Consider the following 17,891-nt stretch of genomic DNA (forward strand, 5'->3'; position numbering starts at 1 on the left):
TGCAACCCTAAAAATACTAGTAGGTATATCCTTAGAAGATGTTCATATGTAGGCTTATTAATAGAGAATTTGTTAAAAACTTAATTTGATATCATGGCATCATGAGAATATGCTTTCATTGCTATTTAGACTAAACTAAAGACTTTGGTCTTATTATACTTAGTGGGCCTTCAATAGACATAGTAGGGGCAACAAAGCATGAAAAATCTACAGTATACCACTTGTGCTTTAACACATCCATCACATTAATTCATTTAATTATGTTTTGGTCACTTGGGGGCAGCATAACAAGCTGTAAACACAACGTTGACGGATTATCACCTTACACATATGTTCCAAATTGCATACTGAGTTTTGTCTCTTTGTGCATACTGCAGCTGCCCTCACAAAGTGCGTACCGTTGCATGCAGTATGCATAGAATTGGGACATACTACTTTGTACTTTGTTGACCCTCTTGCTCTGGATTGTGGGTCAGAATAGTCAGCAAAGCATGCTGGCTTGAACAACCAAAGAACTTATAGTGTCAAAAATAAGAAGAACAAGAAGAAGAAGAAGAAGAAGAAGAAAGGCACCCTATTAATCCCCGAGGGTAATACCAGTACTTAACCAGTACGCAAGTAGAATTGTAGTATTGCTACTTTTACTGTAGGCCACTTAAAGCATCTGAATACTTGTTCCACCAGCCTGATAATAAGTAGGCTTTGGTGATAAGAGCTCTTTACAATTCTGATGCTGTTCTTGCAGCTATGAGCATGATGATGACTTATTATGAACATCCCTAAAGTAGGCAAAAGCTCTCCCCCAGCAGTCATCCATTATCCTGACAGGATGCAGGAGCCACGCCCCCTTCACTACGTCAGAGGAGGAGTGTTTATAAACCCTGTGCACCAGGCTGGATGAGGTTTAGATCTCTGCTCTCTCTTGTTACTGCAGCACAGCTCTCCTCTCTGGAACAAAAGACTGATCGGTGGTCAGTGGTCAACCACAAGACTCTGTAGATGGGAAAGAGAAGAGACAACTCGGCGTGTGGAGCATATAGCAGCTGAGAAGTTTACACGGGTCTCTTCTTCTGTAACATCTGGTCTCTTCTGCAACATCTGGCACTTTTCCTTCAGCCTCCTTCAGCAGCTGCACTTTCCATCAACTATTGATCCCTGCAAGTTCACAGCGGTACGGTCAGTTTTTAATACTATTATTATTATATATTAATATAAACCAGCATGCTTCTTGTACATTTTCCAGTTCTTATATATTCAGGCTATATATCTCGAAAATCACACTTTTTTTTCAGAATATTACAATGAATTTGTACTTTTGGCTAACTAGAAAGAAAATTGCAATGTTAGGTAGTAGAAATATTAATATTATAATAATAACTAATGCAGATGGGCTGCTTCTGAGATATTTTCCTTATCAAAATACTTAGTAACAACTGTATTATTTTTATTATTATTATTATTATTATTATTATTATTATTATTATTATTATTACATATATATATAGATAAATAGATAGATTGATAGATGTACTTTATTGATCCCAAATTGGGAAATTATTGTGTTAAAGCAGCAGGTTATTCAAGCAATGCACAGGAACAGTAATATAAATAAATAAATACATAAAAAAAATACATAAAATGTACATGTCAACACTAGAGAAATATATCCACAGCGTACAAAATATAAAGATTATTGGAATACACTATAAATATACCCAACTACTACAACTTGTATAAAAAATATAAATTATAAACATAGAATAACCCACTATATACATTAGAAAGTGTGCAATAACATACCATATACATTAGCAAAGTATTCAAGATATTATATACATTAGCAATTATAATAATATAATAATTATTATAATTATTATTTTTGTAATGAACTATTATTAGTAGTTGCCCAGTAGTAGGCTAGTGGTTAAATGTAAATTAAATGTAAATATAGTGAAATAAGTTCTTCTTTTTTTGTGCCTATAACCTCATCATCTTATTCATGAGTTACTGCAGATTACAAGCTTGTTCATGTCGAAAAATATGATTTTTTTTTTTTGCTGTGCATGCAGTCCGCTTGGCTTTGTGTGGGTCTAAAGTCACTAATTTATAATTTGACTGCAACTGTAGTTGGCTTCCTTCTGCGAGAGAACACTAGATGAACTTCTGTTATTACAGTTTTTCTCATTCGCTTTAGCTCAATTCCTGAATGAGAATTGTTTTTGTTTTTTTCAAAACAATGAGCTAAAATCTCTGAACAATTAGTTTGTCGTTCACAAAAGATTTTAACTTCTCATTCATTCAAGGAAATTATAAGAGCAAAAGAATCGGCACAATAACCACTTGCTCATGTCTTGCTGATCAAAACTGATGAGTCCTCTTCACAACTTCTAAACTTTCTTTCATCGTTTGAGCCATCACATGCAAAATGATCCATTCGATTATCAAAATCTGTCAGACATACATGTATATTCCATAAATATCTATGACGAATTTTCGGTTCACTGTATATTATTTTACCTGAAAGATAAAAAGAGAATTTTCTGTTTATACTACATGTAACACATTGCTACACAAATACATTTTCTGTGTATACAGTATTCTACACTATAGTATTGACTTTTCACAGTCAACTTTAACCTAATGTTGAAAAAGGAATCAAAAAAAGCTCAGTGCGATACACAACAGCATTCAGCTAGACAAAACTGACATTCTGGTATCGTACAGTAAACAGTCAGTGTCAACAAGAAGTAGAACATAACACAGATTTGTATATAAGAAACATTTCCAGGGTTGATGATGAAAAAACATCTAAACATTTTGACCAGTACAGCTCACATGATGACAAAACAACTTTTCATTTTGGTGGCCAATTTACTGACACAATAACTCGGCTTCGAAGCATGAATGAAGTGTTTTGGGGTGAGTTACTACCTTTTGTAGACGTGCAATAGAGTTATGATGTCTCATCAAACAGTTGTGACAATTGTACATAAAAGTTTAGAGAAAGTTAAGACTGTTTCGAAAAATTAGCAGAACTGATAAAACTCATTGTCTGCTCCGAGACACTGACCAGTCATCATCCTGGAAACACAAAGCTGCATGCCTTAAGGGTCAGAGGTCACTACATTGATTTACTCAGTGTGATAAATTATTAGATAGAGCAGTAGGCTACTACAGGATCATTCAGATGGCCTCATAAGACCTCTAATCCAACAAGCCTCTGTGCAGAAATACGCTTGTTAACGGAAACAGTTATACTACTTAATTATACTAGTTAAGATATTACTGTTGTCGTGGAGTCCAGGATTATATTACAATAGTTATTCCTGTGTGAGAGGCATCAGTCAACTACATCCAGTTTGAGGAAAATTAGCCATTATTGTCTCCGTCAACCTGAAACTGCGTGCAATTCATCAGTGTGTCCGGACTGCAGCGGAACTGTGTTCCTCTTCAATAGCTCCTGTTTCTATTGACGGCTTCATCAGTCAGGCTGTTTCCAGGGCAGAACACAAGTGGTTGCTTTTATTCACCAGCCTTTGTTCACGGTGGGGAGGGTTCAAGTGTCTAATGAAGACACGACAATGGTGATTAGAGGTCAACTTGCTGGATGTGTGAATCTCAGGGGAGTGACAAAAAGCTGCAGGACCGTTTTCATCAGTCTATACAGGAAGTCACATAAACATTCATTAGATCCTAACTGAATAAAATGGTATTTATTCATTTATCCAGCTTTTATTTAGTCACTAATAATTGTTGCTTGCTTGATGCTTACGTTTTTGCTTTTTTTTTAGGGGTGTACAGGGGGTCTTTAGGGGGAGATAGCAGGTCAACAGTAGATGTCACATAGAAGTGGTGTACATCATCTGAAAGCTGGGAACCTGGAGATTAATTTGAGATGCTGCTCAGCACTGTGTATCAAGTTGTTCAAGTCATAAATCAGATATTAACATGAATTAATTGATTAAAACTAATTGTGAAAGTGTATAAGGGTTTAGAACATTATGATAGAAGTATATGATTTCCATCCCCATGCTCTATTATGTCTCATAAATTGTTGCAGCAGTTTTTGGGTTGAAACCATTTGTTACACAGATTTGTTGCTAAATTTAACATTTTTTTTACCGCTGGAGAATTGATAAAAATGATCAATAATCCCTCCAAAATACCACATTAAGACACCAAGACCTTGAGGAACACCATAGAAAAAGCCATGCTGTGATTTGGTTTAAAAAACTTTTGACATTTGAAGATTTCTGCAAGAATTGCATTTTTCGGTGATTTGGATGGCGAGCACTTCTGTTGTGGAAACTGCTCAGAAACCCACTTATTGTGAATCTACCTAGTAAAGCCATCCATCCTCTGAATGCTCTAGGTCTCTAGTTTGTGGCTGTAAAGTTTCATGACGCTGTGATTATCCTAGAGGTCACCACAGGTCATTTTATACAGAGAGGTCAAATAAAAAAAAAATGGTCTCACTACAATGAAATAGCTACTATGGGGACTAACATCATCACACATGAATACAGTTGGGCTCATTAGATCCACAAGAGTCTCAGCTTTACAGTGATACCCAATTCATGGAATTCAAAGACTGTTTAGGGACCCCAGTATGCAGACATTTTCAAACACATAATTTTAGAATAGGCGAAAATAACATATTTATACTGCATGAAAAAAACTGCATGTGATTATCATAAAGTGGGCATGTCTGTAAAGGGAAGTGCATGGAAGAATTAGAGATTTAAGTCAAGTCCTTTCTACATGTTCAGCAATGTAGTTGTGTCCTGTATCGTACTGTGATTCTTACCTTCCTCAGTCCGATTCAACAGTGTTTGTTCACACTGAAATATCGATATCACTGCTTCCACTCCCTGAGACTGATGACACATATCGGGGCTTTGCCTCACAGAAGATGATTAAATGAAGGATTTGCATTTTAATTGGTTAAGAATTGTTTCAGAGAGCTATCTGGCAGATGTCTTGAAACTTCTTGGATTAACGCAGGTGTTTGCATGATGATTACATTGGCTGCTCCTCTGCAATTAGTTTCACACGTGGCCAGGAATATTTAACTTAGACGTACTAAGATTAAGGACGTGCTTGAGGTTTCACTGTTGTCGTAGTGTCCATGTTGTGTTTCGTTTTAAAGGATTCATTAACCAAAGCCTCTTGACTGCTGTATCTTCAGATAACACTTCATTATATGTCTGAGCACGGGGCACAGACTGCTTCTACCAGTAACCAGCTGCAAAAACATCCAGAGGAAGTGTTCCTATCCATGTAGAGATGCTAGAGATAACTCCAAGTGAACGACAAACTGCAAGGTAGAAAAAGTTTCCACGATGTTGGATGAGGCGTCTGTCTCACCGGGGTGGAAGCTGTTGTATCATGCAGACTCGGCCTGCTAATTGATTTCATGGCTGGTGATGTGGCACCCAAAGGAATCTGGCACTGAAGACAAGAAATAGATGGAGGAAAAAACAGGAGTCCATTGAGGGACAGGGTGACAAAAGACATCCTGTGTTCTCAGTATGAATCTAGTTGAACCACTGTGGTGTAGTGATTGGCTCCTGGTTGTAACAGTGCTCTGGCTATAGTATAGTGAGCTGAAGCCATGACGCCACATGCGGGCTAGCCTCTATAACTTGGAGTTAGCATTTTTTTTCATTGGTTATACCAGTTTTAGAGCTAGAGTGAACGTAAGGAATCCATTGGTACCAATGTCATGCTAACATGTCGGTAAGGGGGCTGAATAACGCTCCAAAGTTTGCTAAATTTAACCATTTTTTTCCATTCGAGAATTGATCGAAATGACCAATAATCCCTCCAAAATATCACATTAAGACACCAAGACCTTGAGGAACACCATAGAAAAAGCCATGCTGTGATTTGGTTTAAAAAACTTTTGACATTTGAAAAAAAATCTGCAAGAATTGCATTTTTCGGCGATTGGATGGCGAGCACTTCTGTTGTGTAAACTGCTCAGAATCCCCCTTATTGTGAATATACCTAGGAAAGCCATCCATCCTCTGAATGCTCTAGGTCTCTAGTTTGTGGCTGTAAAGTTTCATGAGGCTGTGATTATCCTAGAGGTCACCACAGGTCATTATATACAGAGAGGTCAAATAAAAAAAAAAAATGGTCTCACTACAATGAAATGGCTCCTAATATGGGGATTAACATCATCACACATGAATACAGTTGGGTTCATTGGATCCACAAGAGTCTCAGCTTTACAGTGATACCCAATTTATGTTATTCCAAGACTGTTTAAGGACCCCATTATGCAGAAATATTCAAACACATCATTTTAGAATAGGAGAAAATAACACATTTATACTGCATGCAAAAACACTGCATGCGATTATCATAAAGTGGGCATGTCTGTAAAGGGGAGACTCGTGGGTACCCATAGCACCATTTTCATTCACATATCTTGAGGTCAGAGGTCAAGGGGACCCCTTTGAAAACGGCCATGCCAGTTTTTCCTCGCTAAAGTTTAGCCCAACTTTGGGAGCGTTATTTAGCCTCCTTCCCGACATGGATGCATGACACATGTTTTTCTAGTTTCATTTGATATACGGACTCTAGCCCTTAAAGTGAACCTATTAGAAAGACAGTAAAGTCAGTCGGGTTAAAGTGATGTCAGTTTCTAAAAAGAGAATGTAATCCTGATGTTTGGAAAAAACCCGGATTCAAATGGTTTAAATTGAAAGTCACTTTTTCAATTCATTCATGAATAAGCCTTCACTAATGGGAAGGTTTGGTCCCGGTGCATGAGGCTGTTTGTGGTTTTAATGCAGCCTTGGGCTTCTTAACATGGTGTTCCTGTGGCTGATTAGAGCCAGGTGTCTACTCTAGAAAATGAGGGTATTGAGGGCAGCCTGCTTCGTTGCGGAGGACCAGCTGCTGCGAGCTCAAATAATCTTGTGGGAAGGCTAGTCGTAAAGCTAAACATGCCCTTGCTGAAATTAGACGCTCTGGAGGACAAATTGTGCTGCTGTTGCTCATTTGGAAAATGAAATCTAGCCCTGCAATTATTTTATGTTGTTGTTGGCGCTAATTATAAATCACGGAAGCGGCTGAAGAAGCAGTGTTGCTGACTCATTGCTGAGTAGCACACACTGCTATGCTTGTACTCAGTGTGATTCAAAAGCCATATTACTCCCAGCTGTGCATGAAATCAGTTCGGTTTTGTAATGGAAAAATGAAGGACGGAGAAATACAGTAAATGTTGCCTGATGGCGTATGTAACGCTGTTTCCATCAACTTTACCTCTAACCGTTTCCTTTTTAAAGTGTTTTACAATAAGTTTCTATGATGTTTGAACGAGATGATGAAGGAACGAGCAGCTGAATCAAATGAAGTACATTTCCAGAAAGTGAAGGCCTTCTGCATCCTGTCATAGAGCAGCCATTTAGCTTCAAAGGGCCTCCTCCTCCTCCTGGGACACATTATCAAGTTAAAGGACGAGCTATTTGTAGGCCCAAAGAAGAGTGTGTGTGTGGTTTTGTTTGAGTTGGACACAAATTTTGAACTTGTTTGGTGTTGTTTTCCTGTCGGGGGTTTCACATACCCATATATACCCCCACAAGTAAACAGCCTCAAGCTTTTTACCGGAAAGTTCCAAGAACCAAATCGATTTGGATCTGATGCCAAGAGACACATTTGGGAAGACGGGGATGTGTGTTCCTGTCTGCGGTTATTCTCTCTACATTCTCAGCACAGTAAATGTACTGAGGATAAGATGTGATAACTTGAATTAGCTGTTGGTTTTCCCCTGAAAGAAACCTCTTCACACAGTCAGGACCCTGGAGTGATCCGACATGGCTGTTACCTGGATGTTTACATGAGGGGTTCTGCAAATGTCGATTACTCATTTAACCCTCTGAGACCCGCGATCCTGACTGACTTTGCTGTCTGTCAGAGGCTCTAGTAGTAGGTTCAGCTTTAGAGTGAAGCTACAGCTATCATATGAAACTAGAAAACCTAAGAAATCCATTGGTACCAACCATGTCATGCTACCATGTCGGGAATGAGGCTAAATAATGCTCCAAAGTTGGGCTACATTTTAGCGAGGAAAAACTGGCATGGCCATTTTCAAAGGGGTCCCTTGACCTCTGACCTCAAGATATGTGAATGAAAATGGGTTCTATGGGTACCCACGAGTCTCCCCTTTACAGACATGCCCACTTTATGATAATGAAATGCCGTTTTGGGCAAAAAACATGCAGTTTTTTTCATGCAGTATATGCAGTATGACTCTTGTGAGTCCAATGAGCCCAACTGTATTCATGTGTGATGATATTAGTCCCCATCGTAGCCATTTCATTGTAGTGAGACCATTTTTTTTAAACTTGACCTCACTGTATAAAATGACCTGTGGTAACCTCTAGGATAATCACAGCCTCATGAAACTTTACAGCCTCAAACTAGTGTCCTAGAGCATTCAGAGGATGGATGGCTTGCTTAGCTAGATTGACAATAAGGGGGTTTCTGAGCAGTTTACACAATAGAAGCGCTCGCCATCCAATCGCCGAAAAATGAAATTCTTGCAGAAACTTTTCCAAATGTCAAAAGTTTTTGATACTAAATCACAGTATGGCTTTTTCTATGGTGTTCCTCAAGGTCTTGGTGTCTTAATGTGGTATTTTGGAGGGATCATTGATCATTTTTATCAATTCTCGAGTGGTAAAAAAAAAAGTTAAATTTAGCACCAAATCTGAGTAACAAATGGTATCAACCCAAAAAATTGTTGCAACAACATATTTAATGAAGAATATAACCAGACATTAATTTCAGAAAAGTAAGCAGTTTGGAGCTTTTCATTTAGGAAATGCCATATATTTAACTGTTCCATTGAATATTTCCTGCTTCAATTGTTTGTCCTCTTGCCCTGTCTTCAGGTTGCTATGGTGAACAGCAGGGTGGAGGCACCCACAGTGGCGGTGATGGGCGGCGGCGGGGGGACAGCGAGCAGGTTGTGTGCAGGATGTGGAGGTCGAATCGTAGACCGCTTCCTGCTCTTCTCCATGGAGCGGTACTGGCACACGCGGTGCCTCAAGTGCTCCTGCTGCCACGCTCAGCTGGGCGAGTACAGCAGCACCTGCTACAGCAAAGGAGGCATGATCCTCTGCAAGAACGACTACATCAGGTGAGCATCAGATGATGAGCTTTGTAGACAGAGGTCTATGGAATGGCAGAAAATAGTGAAAAATCACAATTTCCTTAAGTTTCATTGCTTATTGTGTCCAACCAACAGTCCAAAACACAAAGTTTACTATCTCATAAGACAAAGCAAAGCAGCATATCCTCACAATTGAGAAGCTGCAACTAGGTAATGTGAGGTCATTGTAGCTTGAAAAACTACATAAACGATGGATCTAGAAAGCCATACCTTCTCTGAATGCTCTAGGTCTCTAGTTTGTGGCTGTAAAGTTTCATGAGGCTGTGATTATCCTAGAGGTCACCACAGGTCATTTTATACAGTGAGGTCACGTTTCAATGAAATAGCTACTATTGGGACTAACATCATCACACATGAATACAGTTGGGCTCATTGGATCCACAAGAGTCTCAGCTTTACAGTGATACATAATTTGTGTGATTCAAGACTGTTTCGTGGGTACCCATAAAACCCATTTTCATTCACATATCTTGAGGTCAGAGGTCAAGGGACCCCTTTGAAAATGACTATGCCAGTTTTTCCTCACTAAAATGTAGCCCAACTTTGGAGCGTTATTTAGCCTCATTCCCGACATGGTAGCATGACATGGTTGGTACCAATGGATTCCTTAGGTTTTCCCGTTTCATATGATACCATTACTTCACTCTAGCTTAAAGACTGAGCCTGTTACAGCCTCTTAAAAACAGTAATGTTGGCCAGGATCACTGGCGATCCTGCGGTTCTCAGAGGGGTATTGTGATTTGCCTGTTTCAATTGCTGAATAGCATATTAATGGCAATTTTAGAAGGGTAGTGTGAATTGCCAGATAGTCAAATTGCTTTCTAATTTGACCTGTAGCTTGACTGATTATGTATTTGTTTGTTTATTTGGTGTAGAAGTTTCTAATTGTGCTCCGTTACTCAGTTGTTCCAGGCTATAGGACTTAATACTGTTGACCTGCCACTGGCATTCATTTATTCATTATTCATTTATTCAGTTCTGTGGCAGCGCTGCAAATAAAAAGCTCATACATGTGTATAAAAAGGCTTATAAGTGAAAGTTGGAGTTGCTAATTCAGAGAAAAAAAACTCACGGCTGCCTCCCGGACACGATGAAAACACAGCACACATTTGCATTTTGTTCGGTTAATTAAAGATGTTGCTCATCTTATCAGACTGCTCTCTGGCCCCGTGGATCTGTCAGGTCCAATCAGTCTGGGTTTTTCGTTGCACGAGACCCAGAGCAAAGGTAGTTGGACCCCCAACCCTGAGCTGAGGTGGACAAGAAAGTGCTGATCTAAGGCCTGGTTCGGGTCGGGTCCTCTGATTCTTGCCTTTAAGCCAGTAAAGCAGGATGAGATGTAACTGAGCCTTGAGAGGGGTGTGCGTGTGAGTGAATGTGTGTGTGTGTGTGTGTGTGTGTGTGTGGGGGGGGGGGGGTGTTAATTAAGGAGAACAGGAATCCTCTCAGGCGTATTCATTAAATGACTGTTTGGATTAAGATAAAAAATTCATTACTCTGTGCAGTCATTGAAAGAGAGAGACAGAGAGCAGCCAAACTGGTCAAGTTTAAGTGTCACAAGGCATCAGTTTCACAAGAGGTTGTAATGATGACAGAGTCGACCTATTACGACCTGCTGCAGTTCAGCCTCTGATAGATAAGTGTGCTCTTTTGTTCAGAGCCGAGTCGATACTATCACGATACTTGGGTGCTGATTCGATAAGTATTGCAATTCTACAAGTCTTGCGATTCGATATTACGATTTATTGCGAATTTGTGTTAACTTTTTTAACACTAGACCATGGGAAAAAAGTTGAATCATACACTTTTAGGGAAAATATCTAAATTAATACAGTAAAAATATTTGATTTTCAGCATGTATGTAGTCAGAGATGTCCTGAAGTTAAATATATCAGTCATTGTCAGGCATTATTTATTACATTTTCTTTCCAGCAACCCAAAAATCAAAGAAAAAAAGACATTTCCCTCACATATTATTGGTATTTTCTTTTTAATATTTAAGAGACACGTAATGTTTTATACTCCTGGTGAATATAATCCAATCAATCTTATTTCCATATATGTATTTTGCTCCCTTTGTTAACCCCTTATTTTGAAAACCGGACGTAGTCACACGTTTACTTCCTCTAACTTCTCCAAGGTCGTCTCTAGCTCTCCCGTCAGCTCCGTTCTCTTTATACATCCATGGTCAGCTCCATCGGAGCCGTCAGTAGTAACTCTCTCTAGGTTTGAAAGATGGCTGTAAAAAAGTTTGTAGTTTGCTCTTTACAAAGAGCAGATGGTCTGTTTGTCTTCCTGTCATTTACAATAGATGCCAATGCCGACAAGTTTTTACTTCTGCGGTGCTTCCGATATCTCAACACAAAATAAATCATGCAGTTTCTCGTCAAAAACATCACGCAAATTAACAACATTATGTGAATTCTCTTTTGCTGTAGCAGTTGATGCAAAATAGTGTTAAATGAGTTGAAGTGACAATCTTGTGCTGTGGTTTTATGTGCAGGCTGTTTGGACACAGTGGAGCCTGCAGCGCTTGTGGTCAGTCGATACCTGCTAGTGAGATGGTGATGCGAGCACAAGGAAACGTTTATCACCTTAAGGTGAGTGTGATTACGTATCACTTCAACATTTAAATTACCACAATCTTTATGCTATATAATCACACGTGACACTCTGTTGTTTTCCCAGTGTTTTACCTGTGCGACCTGTAGGAACCGGCTGGTCCCTGGCGATCGCTTTCACTACGTCAACGGGACTATTTTCTGTGAACACGACCGGCCTGGTGGAGGTCTGCTCACTGGACATCCGACTCCTCTGCAGAACAACAGCATGATGTCTGACCAGAAGGTGAGAGGCCATGATGTGATGCTAGGAAGCATTTCTTTATCCACTTTTTATAATTAGTATAAAAAGTAACTTTGGGCAACAGGACGTGACGTTGCATGTCAGCAAATTAGGCTATTATTATTCTCTTTGTTTACACAAAACGGAGGAAATAAGGGAGATTAAAAATAACCCTCAATGATGATGCTGTCATTGGCTTATAGAACTCATGTTATTAGTCCTATTTCAACACACAGCACAGTCTAGACCTGCTCTATATGAAAAGTAATTGATTTGATATTACAAAGCAGAAACACTATCATTAATAAAGGAGTAGATTAGTAAATCAAGCCATCATTACATGCATCAATTAACACTCAGAGACCCGCGATCCCGACTGACTTTACTGTCTTTCAGAGGCTCTAGTAGGTTCAGTTTTAGGGCTAGAATGAAGCTATAGATATCATATGAAAGAAGAAAACCTAAGATATACATACATTTACAACCACGTCATGCTACCATGTTGGGAAGGAAGTTTCATCAGTTTTCATCCCACAAAATTGAAAATGAGCATAAAAACAGATGGATGGAAACACATTTTCTGTACGGTGTGAAAAGGTGTTACTAGTAACATTTACAACTTCTTCTCTCTCCACTGTTCACAGGTCTGCTGAGGAAGAGGATGGAAAACTAAATGTGTGCCTTCTCCCCCCACCTTCCTCCTCTGTCCCTCCTTCACCCTCCTCTTCCTCCTCTAACCTATAAATCCTGCCATCGGTTGACCACCCTCCAGTCTGACGGACAGTCTGGATACAGCCATTACTGCACCTCGTTTAGATTTCATCATCCCAACAGAAACTTCTCTGAGTCGACTGTGAGGAGTGAAATCTGGACAAGTGCAGTACTCCGCTGGCGGGATGAAGGATGCTGAGGATGGTTGGACTTTATTTATACAGTAGGCTGTTGTCTATTGTGAACTGTGGCAATATTACTGATAAGAACTGGCGCGGCTAACGGGGGAAAAATGGAAGACTGCCATGGAATCATCCATTACCTTCTTTACCCAGCTAGCCAGTTACAGCGGGCATTTAATACGGAGGGACGACTGACAGCAAAGTGACTCCTGCAGGAGGTGAAATATACTTCATACAGACCACACACACATAGTTTGACCTTTCATTTTTGGTTTGAGGAAGAATTGTATGGATCGCCTGATTCCAGCTGCAGGATGTTTCCTTCCTTCCTTCCTAGTCTCCGCATTGTTTTTTCATATCTGAGGCTATATTGCAGTAATAAAGGACCATCTTTTCCCGTTTCTAGCCCATTAACTACAAATTGTGTCTTATTAGTGGGGCAGCTAAACTGAAATATTCATAACAATTGTGCATTTTGAAATAAAAGCAACAAATTTGGCACAGATGTACGTTTATATGTATGTTATGAAAATATATAGATATCGTCGATACAATTTTGAAAAATGTCTGCCACGGCCCCAGGGGGCCACATTTGCAGCGCCCCGATATCTATATCTTTTCATAACATATAAACCTACATCTGTGCCTGATTTGACGCTTTTAGCGCAAAATGCACAATTGTTATGAATATTTCCGTTTAGCTGCCCCACTAGTGTACCTTCTCTTCTTCAGCTGTCCATACATCATGTACTTTTTGGGGTTCATCAGTGTTTGTAAGTGTGTTTGGAAAGATACTGAGATTTAGCAGCAGTGGTGTATACTGTACAGTCTAAATGTTTATTGCAGCAATGGTTCAAGTTTTACAAACAGATCTGTTCATAGTTTATGAATGAGTGAAGGGAGATTGGGAGAATATGTTCAAAGTGCACTAATATCCTGTGGTGGTGTTGTGTGCTACAGTGTATGAATCATGTTTTCTGTGTTGTTGTTTTTTTTCAATCAAGAGTTGTATTGCTCTAACGGTGTATGGGGAAGAGAATAAGTCCTCTCTGAAGAATTAATAATAATGTTCAGCTGTCTCACATGTGATGAGTGTGTATGGCAAGCTGTTTAAACATTTAATAGCTAGACAGGATATTCATTAGAGATATCTGCAACGTCATTTTGGTTAGTCAAAACTCTAATTCAAGATATCCGTAATTCTATTTTGACTAGTACGATTCAAACTAGTTTTGCCATTCATGTAAATGGGGTTTCTCATTACAGATATCCACAATTCCAGTTTCAGATATCTACAATTTAATTCTGACCTGTCAGAATCCCAGTTCAAGATATCTTTAATTCCCCCTCAATTGTAGATATCTACATTGTCTTTTTAGATATATTAAAATTAAATTATGACTAGTCAGAATGACGTTGTAGATATCTCTAAACTGGAGTTACGGATAGTCAAAATGTAATTACAGATATCTTGAATTAGAGTTTTGACTATGCAAAATGATGTTGCAGATATCTGTAATTACGTCAGCCGCTACGGCAAGTGGGAGGCGGAAGCTATTCAAACACACTATGGCGCTGCACTGCAGCCGTTTCTAAAGTGTGTCTGGAGACAATAAATCTACAATACGCTGTAAATTTCTACCACAAAGCGAACAAAGCTCTCGTTCCCCACAAATTCCTCGATGATGAGCTCTTTCTGTTTCATAGCATTTTCTAACTATCTGATCCACAGTGGTCTCTGACCACTCGCCTCACGGCCGGCTGCACATAGAGACCAATGTTATGTGTCAAGTTTGGAGGACGGCTCGTTTTGATTAAAATGAGGTTGCGTAGCTCGTTGTCTACCTCACTACGGTTAGAAAGAGCTGTCGTTTTGTGTTTTAACAATGTTTCGCTGATTAGTTATTGATCCGGGAAGTTTGAATCTGTGAATATCTTTCCAACTTTACCGAAGTTAGCAAAAGCTTCTGCTTAACACTGTTCAGATGCTTTGTTGGGCCGATATCCAATGGGAAGCCTTGCATGAGCAATGTCATGCACAACTGACTAGTCATAATGACGTTTGAGATATCCCTAATGTTAATAGTCAAGCTTAGCTATTAAATGTTAAAACGGCTTGCCATAGAGTGTGTGTCGAGGATGATCTGGCTACAGTAAGTGTGTAGCAACGGGTTACAGGTAGCCGATGCCGACCGAGGACTAAGTAAGAAATGCTTGTGGTTCTCAGACAAACATGGCTGATTACCCACAGGAATGGGATTTCAAAGGCCTGAGTCGAAGCCATTACAGAAGCAATTAAAGTGGGATGCGCTGGAGGCCTGCATGGGCTTTAGCAGCACTCCAGTGTTGCAGCCTAATGAGGCCTAATCTGGCGAGCTGGTCTAATTAAAAGGGAGGGAGCTTTTCCTGTGGGCACCAGGCAGCCAGCAGTTTGTGCTCTCTGTAGCTGTCTGAGGGGGAAAAAGCAAAGTGCGGGTCAGAAAACTGCTTTGTTTTATAGTTTCATATTTCTCCATTCTCTGTCCAAATTAAAACATTTAACTTGACATTTTTAACATCTTTTCTGGTCTCTGATATTTTCCGAGGTCTTTGATTGCTTTCTGGCACGACATGTGCCTTTCAATTAGAGTTTTTTTTTATATGTACATTTGGTACGGAAACTACAAGATCATTTCTTCCAGTCTAATTTTAGGATCACTCCCTTTCCGTATTGTTTGTGTGGCTTCTGCAGAGCCGAATTAAAGGCTGATGTGAAGCAGGCAGGACGGGTTAGAGGCATGAGTAGCCAGCTGTGACTCTTCAAATTAACAGCCCGCACAACTCAGCAGCTCCTCTCACATGGTTACTCCAATTAGCTTCACATTCACAGTAACAATGAGGCTTTTAATGGTAGTGTTTCAAAGTGCTCTTTCATAATGATGGAGGGTGAACACATTCCTCTGGTTTTTCAGTCATGAAACCAAGTTTCTTCTGAATCCGCTATAAAGCTTTTGTTTTGTTGGGCTGTTGCTTCAGATCAGCATGAAGATTGTGGAGTGAATGATGAATAAAAAAGGCACTTAAAAGCAGCAGTGGGTAGAAATGGAGCAAATATGATTAAAAAAAGTTATTTTTATAAAACGGTTGCTATATCCTGACAGTAGTGCATGAGACAGGTAATCTGAAAGAGTTCATGTGGGTCAAACTAGGCAGCGCTGATCAAATATGAATCAATATTCTGTTACTGAAATTAGGGATGTAATTGGGGTCCGAAACTGTGCTCATGTACTCGTACTCGTACTCGCAAAACGGCTCTGATACCACTTTATGGCAGCGTGACGTTAACCTCTCGTCACCATCTTTCGGGTCCTAACGCACGCGCTCATGCTTCACAGCCCCGATGGGCGCAACGGGCCGGTCTTGCATTGTGCCACGGGGTTTTGCTTGCACCCTCTGACTTGAGCGTGCGTTAGACTCCTTGGTCCATGTTTCAAGACAGGTCGGGTGGGTTGCAGACATCGCCGCAGACCCCTGCCACCTTTTATGTGGCACGACGCGGTTGGAGCGCACTAAGGACAGTCCACCCCGGTGACACTTTGGCTACGGCCCCAGGAAGCACCTTTGCCCCGAGCCTTTCCAAGCCGACCTAGAGCCGGTCGCGGCGCACCGCCTCGTATGCGGGACTCCCAAGCCTGCCGTGTGTCGCTCACACCCTCCAGCTGGCTGTTAACGAGGGTCTTTTGGCACAGAGAAGTACTCGTATCGGTATTCGGTATCCGCGAGTACCCAAATGTAAGTACTTGTACTTGTACTCGGTCTGAAAAAAAGTGGTATCAGTGCATCCCTAACTGTAATGCATATTTCTCACCTCAAATGTTTCCAGAAAAATCTTGTAGTGCACTGTTTAGCTGTAAAATGAGAAAGTTTGTGACCCGGCAGCCATGTTGAGATCAGTTCAGGAAACACCAAGCTCCGCCCACCAGCAGGAGCACAGCCAATAGGAACACTCTCTCTGAAATGACCTGTGATTGGTCAAAGTCTCCCGTCACGGGCTAGATTTTTTAAAGCCTGAAAACAGAGCCATGAGGAGGAGCAGAAGTCTAGTTTTCTCTCAGAACACTTGAATTACAATATGCTGAAAGGTTATTATGGAATCTTTGCCCTACTGAAGCTTTAATCTCTGAAGCTAATGAAGGAAGTCTGGCCCAATGAATGATTTCTACCAATAGACCATTCCATTTGAATGATAACTGGAAACAGATATGTGTGTGAGAGAAGCTTGCCAGCACACTACCAGCATTGTTTTAGCAGCTGTGACACCAGCTAGCAATCCTCTTTTCTGCCCGATTGAGAGATCTAAAGAGTCACTGAGTGTGTTCACATGGTCATGAATGTCCCGGTTATGAGGCTTATCCTGGTTTTGATCATATTCCGGATATAGTGGCGGCTGGTGACTCAAAACATTGGGGAGGAAAACCAACCCACAGCGTCATATTAATTTAAACTCGTTGGCTATTTATCTCTACTTTCTTTCTTTCTTTCTTTATTAAACAAAATAACATAATTCAGATTCAGTATAAAGGGGATAGTAGCCAAATAGAACAATAAAAAAAGAGCAAGGGGTATATGACAAACAGATATTAAGTGTCTTGTCAGTGTTATAGTTAGAAAGTGGTTTCACATATTTTCAGGAAAATAAAAAAATTTGGTATTTATTGTTAAATTTATATTTATGAATAAAAGATTAAAAGAAAACATTTTGAATTTATCATAAGAAAATATTGTTGTTGGTTTTTTTTAAGAAACCAAACACCACATTTTCTCATAATAATGTCTTTAAAAATATGATCAATGACATGGTGATGAGTTCATTACTGTTGTACTGTACTCTTATTAGATCCCCCTACTTGTTAAATGGAATATAATATTCATAACTATGTTTTCTTTAGTGTAAAATCACCTGAAAATAAGAATTGCTGTGTTTTTGA

General features: G+C 39.8%; 1 protein-coding gene across 2 annotated transcripts; it reads left to right on the forward strand.

Moving 5' to 3' along the window:
• Positions 1-906: 906 nt before the first annotated feature.
• Positions 907-13,325, forward strand: lmo4a (LIM domain only 4a). Of its 2 annotated transcripts, none has more exons than XM_037753681.1 (5): positions 907-1,176; positions 8,907-9,154; positions 11,691-11,787; positions 11,876-12,034; positions 12,676-13,325. In XM_037753681.1, the coding sequence occupies exons 2-5, from the start codon at positions 8,913-8,915 to the stop codon at positions 12,682-12,684; spliced, it is 507 nt and encodes a 168-aa protein (XP_037609609.1). In that variant the 5' UTR covers positions 907-1,176; positions 8,907-8,912; the 3' UTR covers positions 12,685-13,325. The 2 variants fall into 2 exon arrangements, with proteins under 2 accessions (XP_037609609.1, XP_037609608.1); XM_037753680.1 differs by having other exon boundaries at positions 907-1,171.
• The last annotated feature ends 4,566 nt before the right edge of the window (positions 13,326-17,891 follow it).

The sequence above is a fragment of the Sebastes umbrosus genome, chromosome 19 (genome assembly GCF_015220745.1).
Source record: "Sebastes umbrosus isolate fSebUmb1 chromosome 19, fSebUmb1.pri, whole genome shotgun sequence".
Taxonomy (NCBI): domain Eukaryota; kingdom Metazoa; phylum Chordata; class Actinopteri; order Perciformes; family Sebastidae; genus Sebastes; species Sebastes umbrosus.

Bases quoted from the DNA above. Each gene is read 5' to 3' on its own strand.
- lmo4a (XM_037753681.1), top strand. From the start codon at position 8,913: ATGGTGAACAGCAGGGTGGAGGCACCCACAGTGGCGGTGATGGGCGGC. The intron at 9,155-11,690 runs GTGAGCATCAGA...TTTTATGTGCAG, and splicing joins TGCAAGAACGACTACATCAG to GCTGTTTGGACACAGTGGAG. The intron at 11,788-11,875 runs GTGAGTGTGATT...TTGTTTTCCCAG, and splicing joins GAAACGTTTATCACCTTAAG to TGTTTTACCTGTGCGACCTG.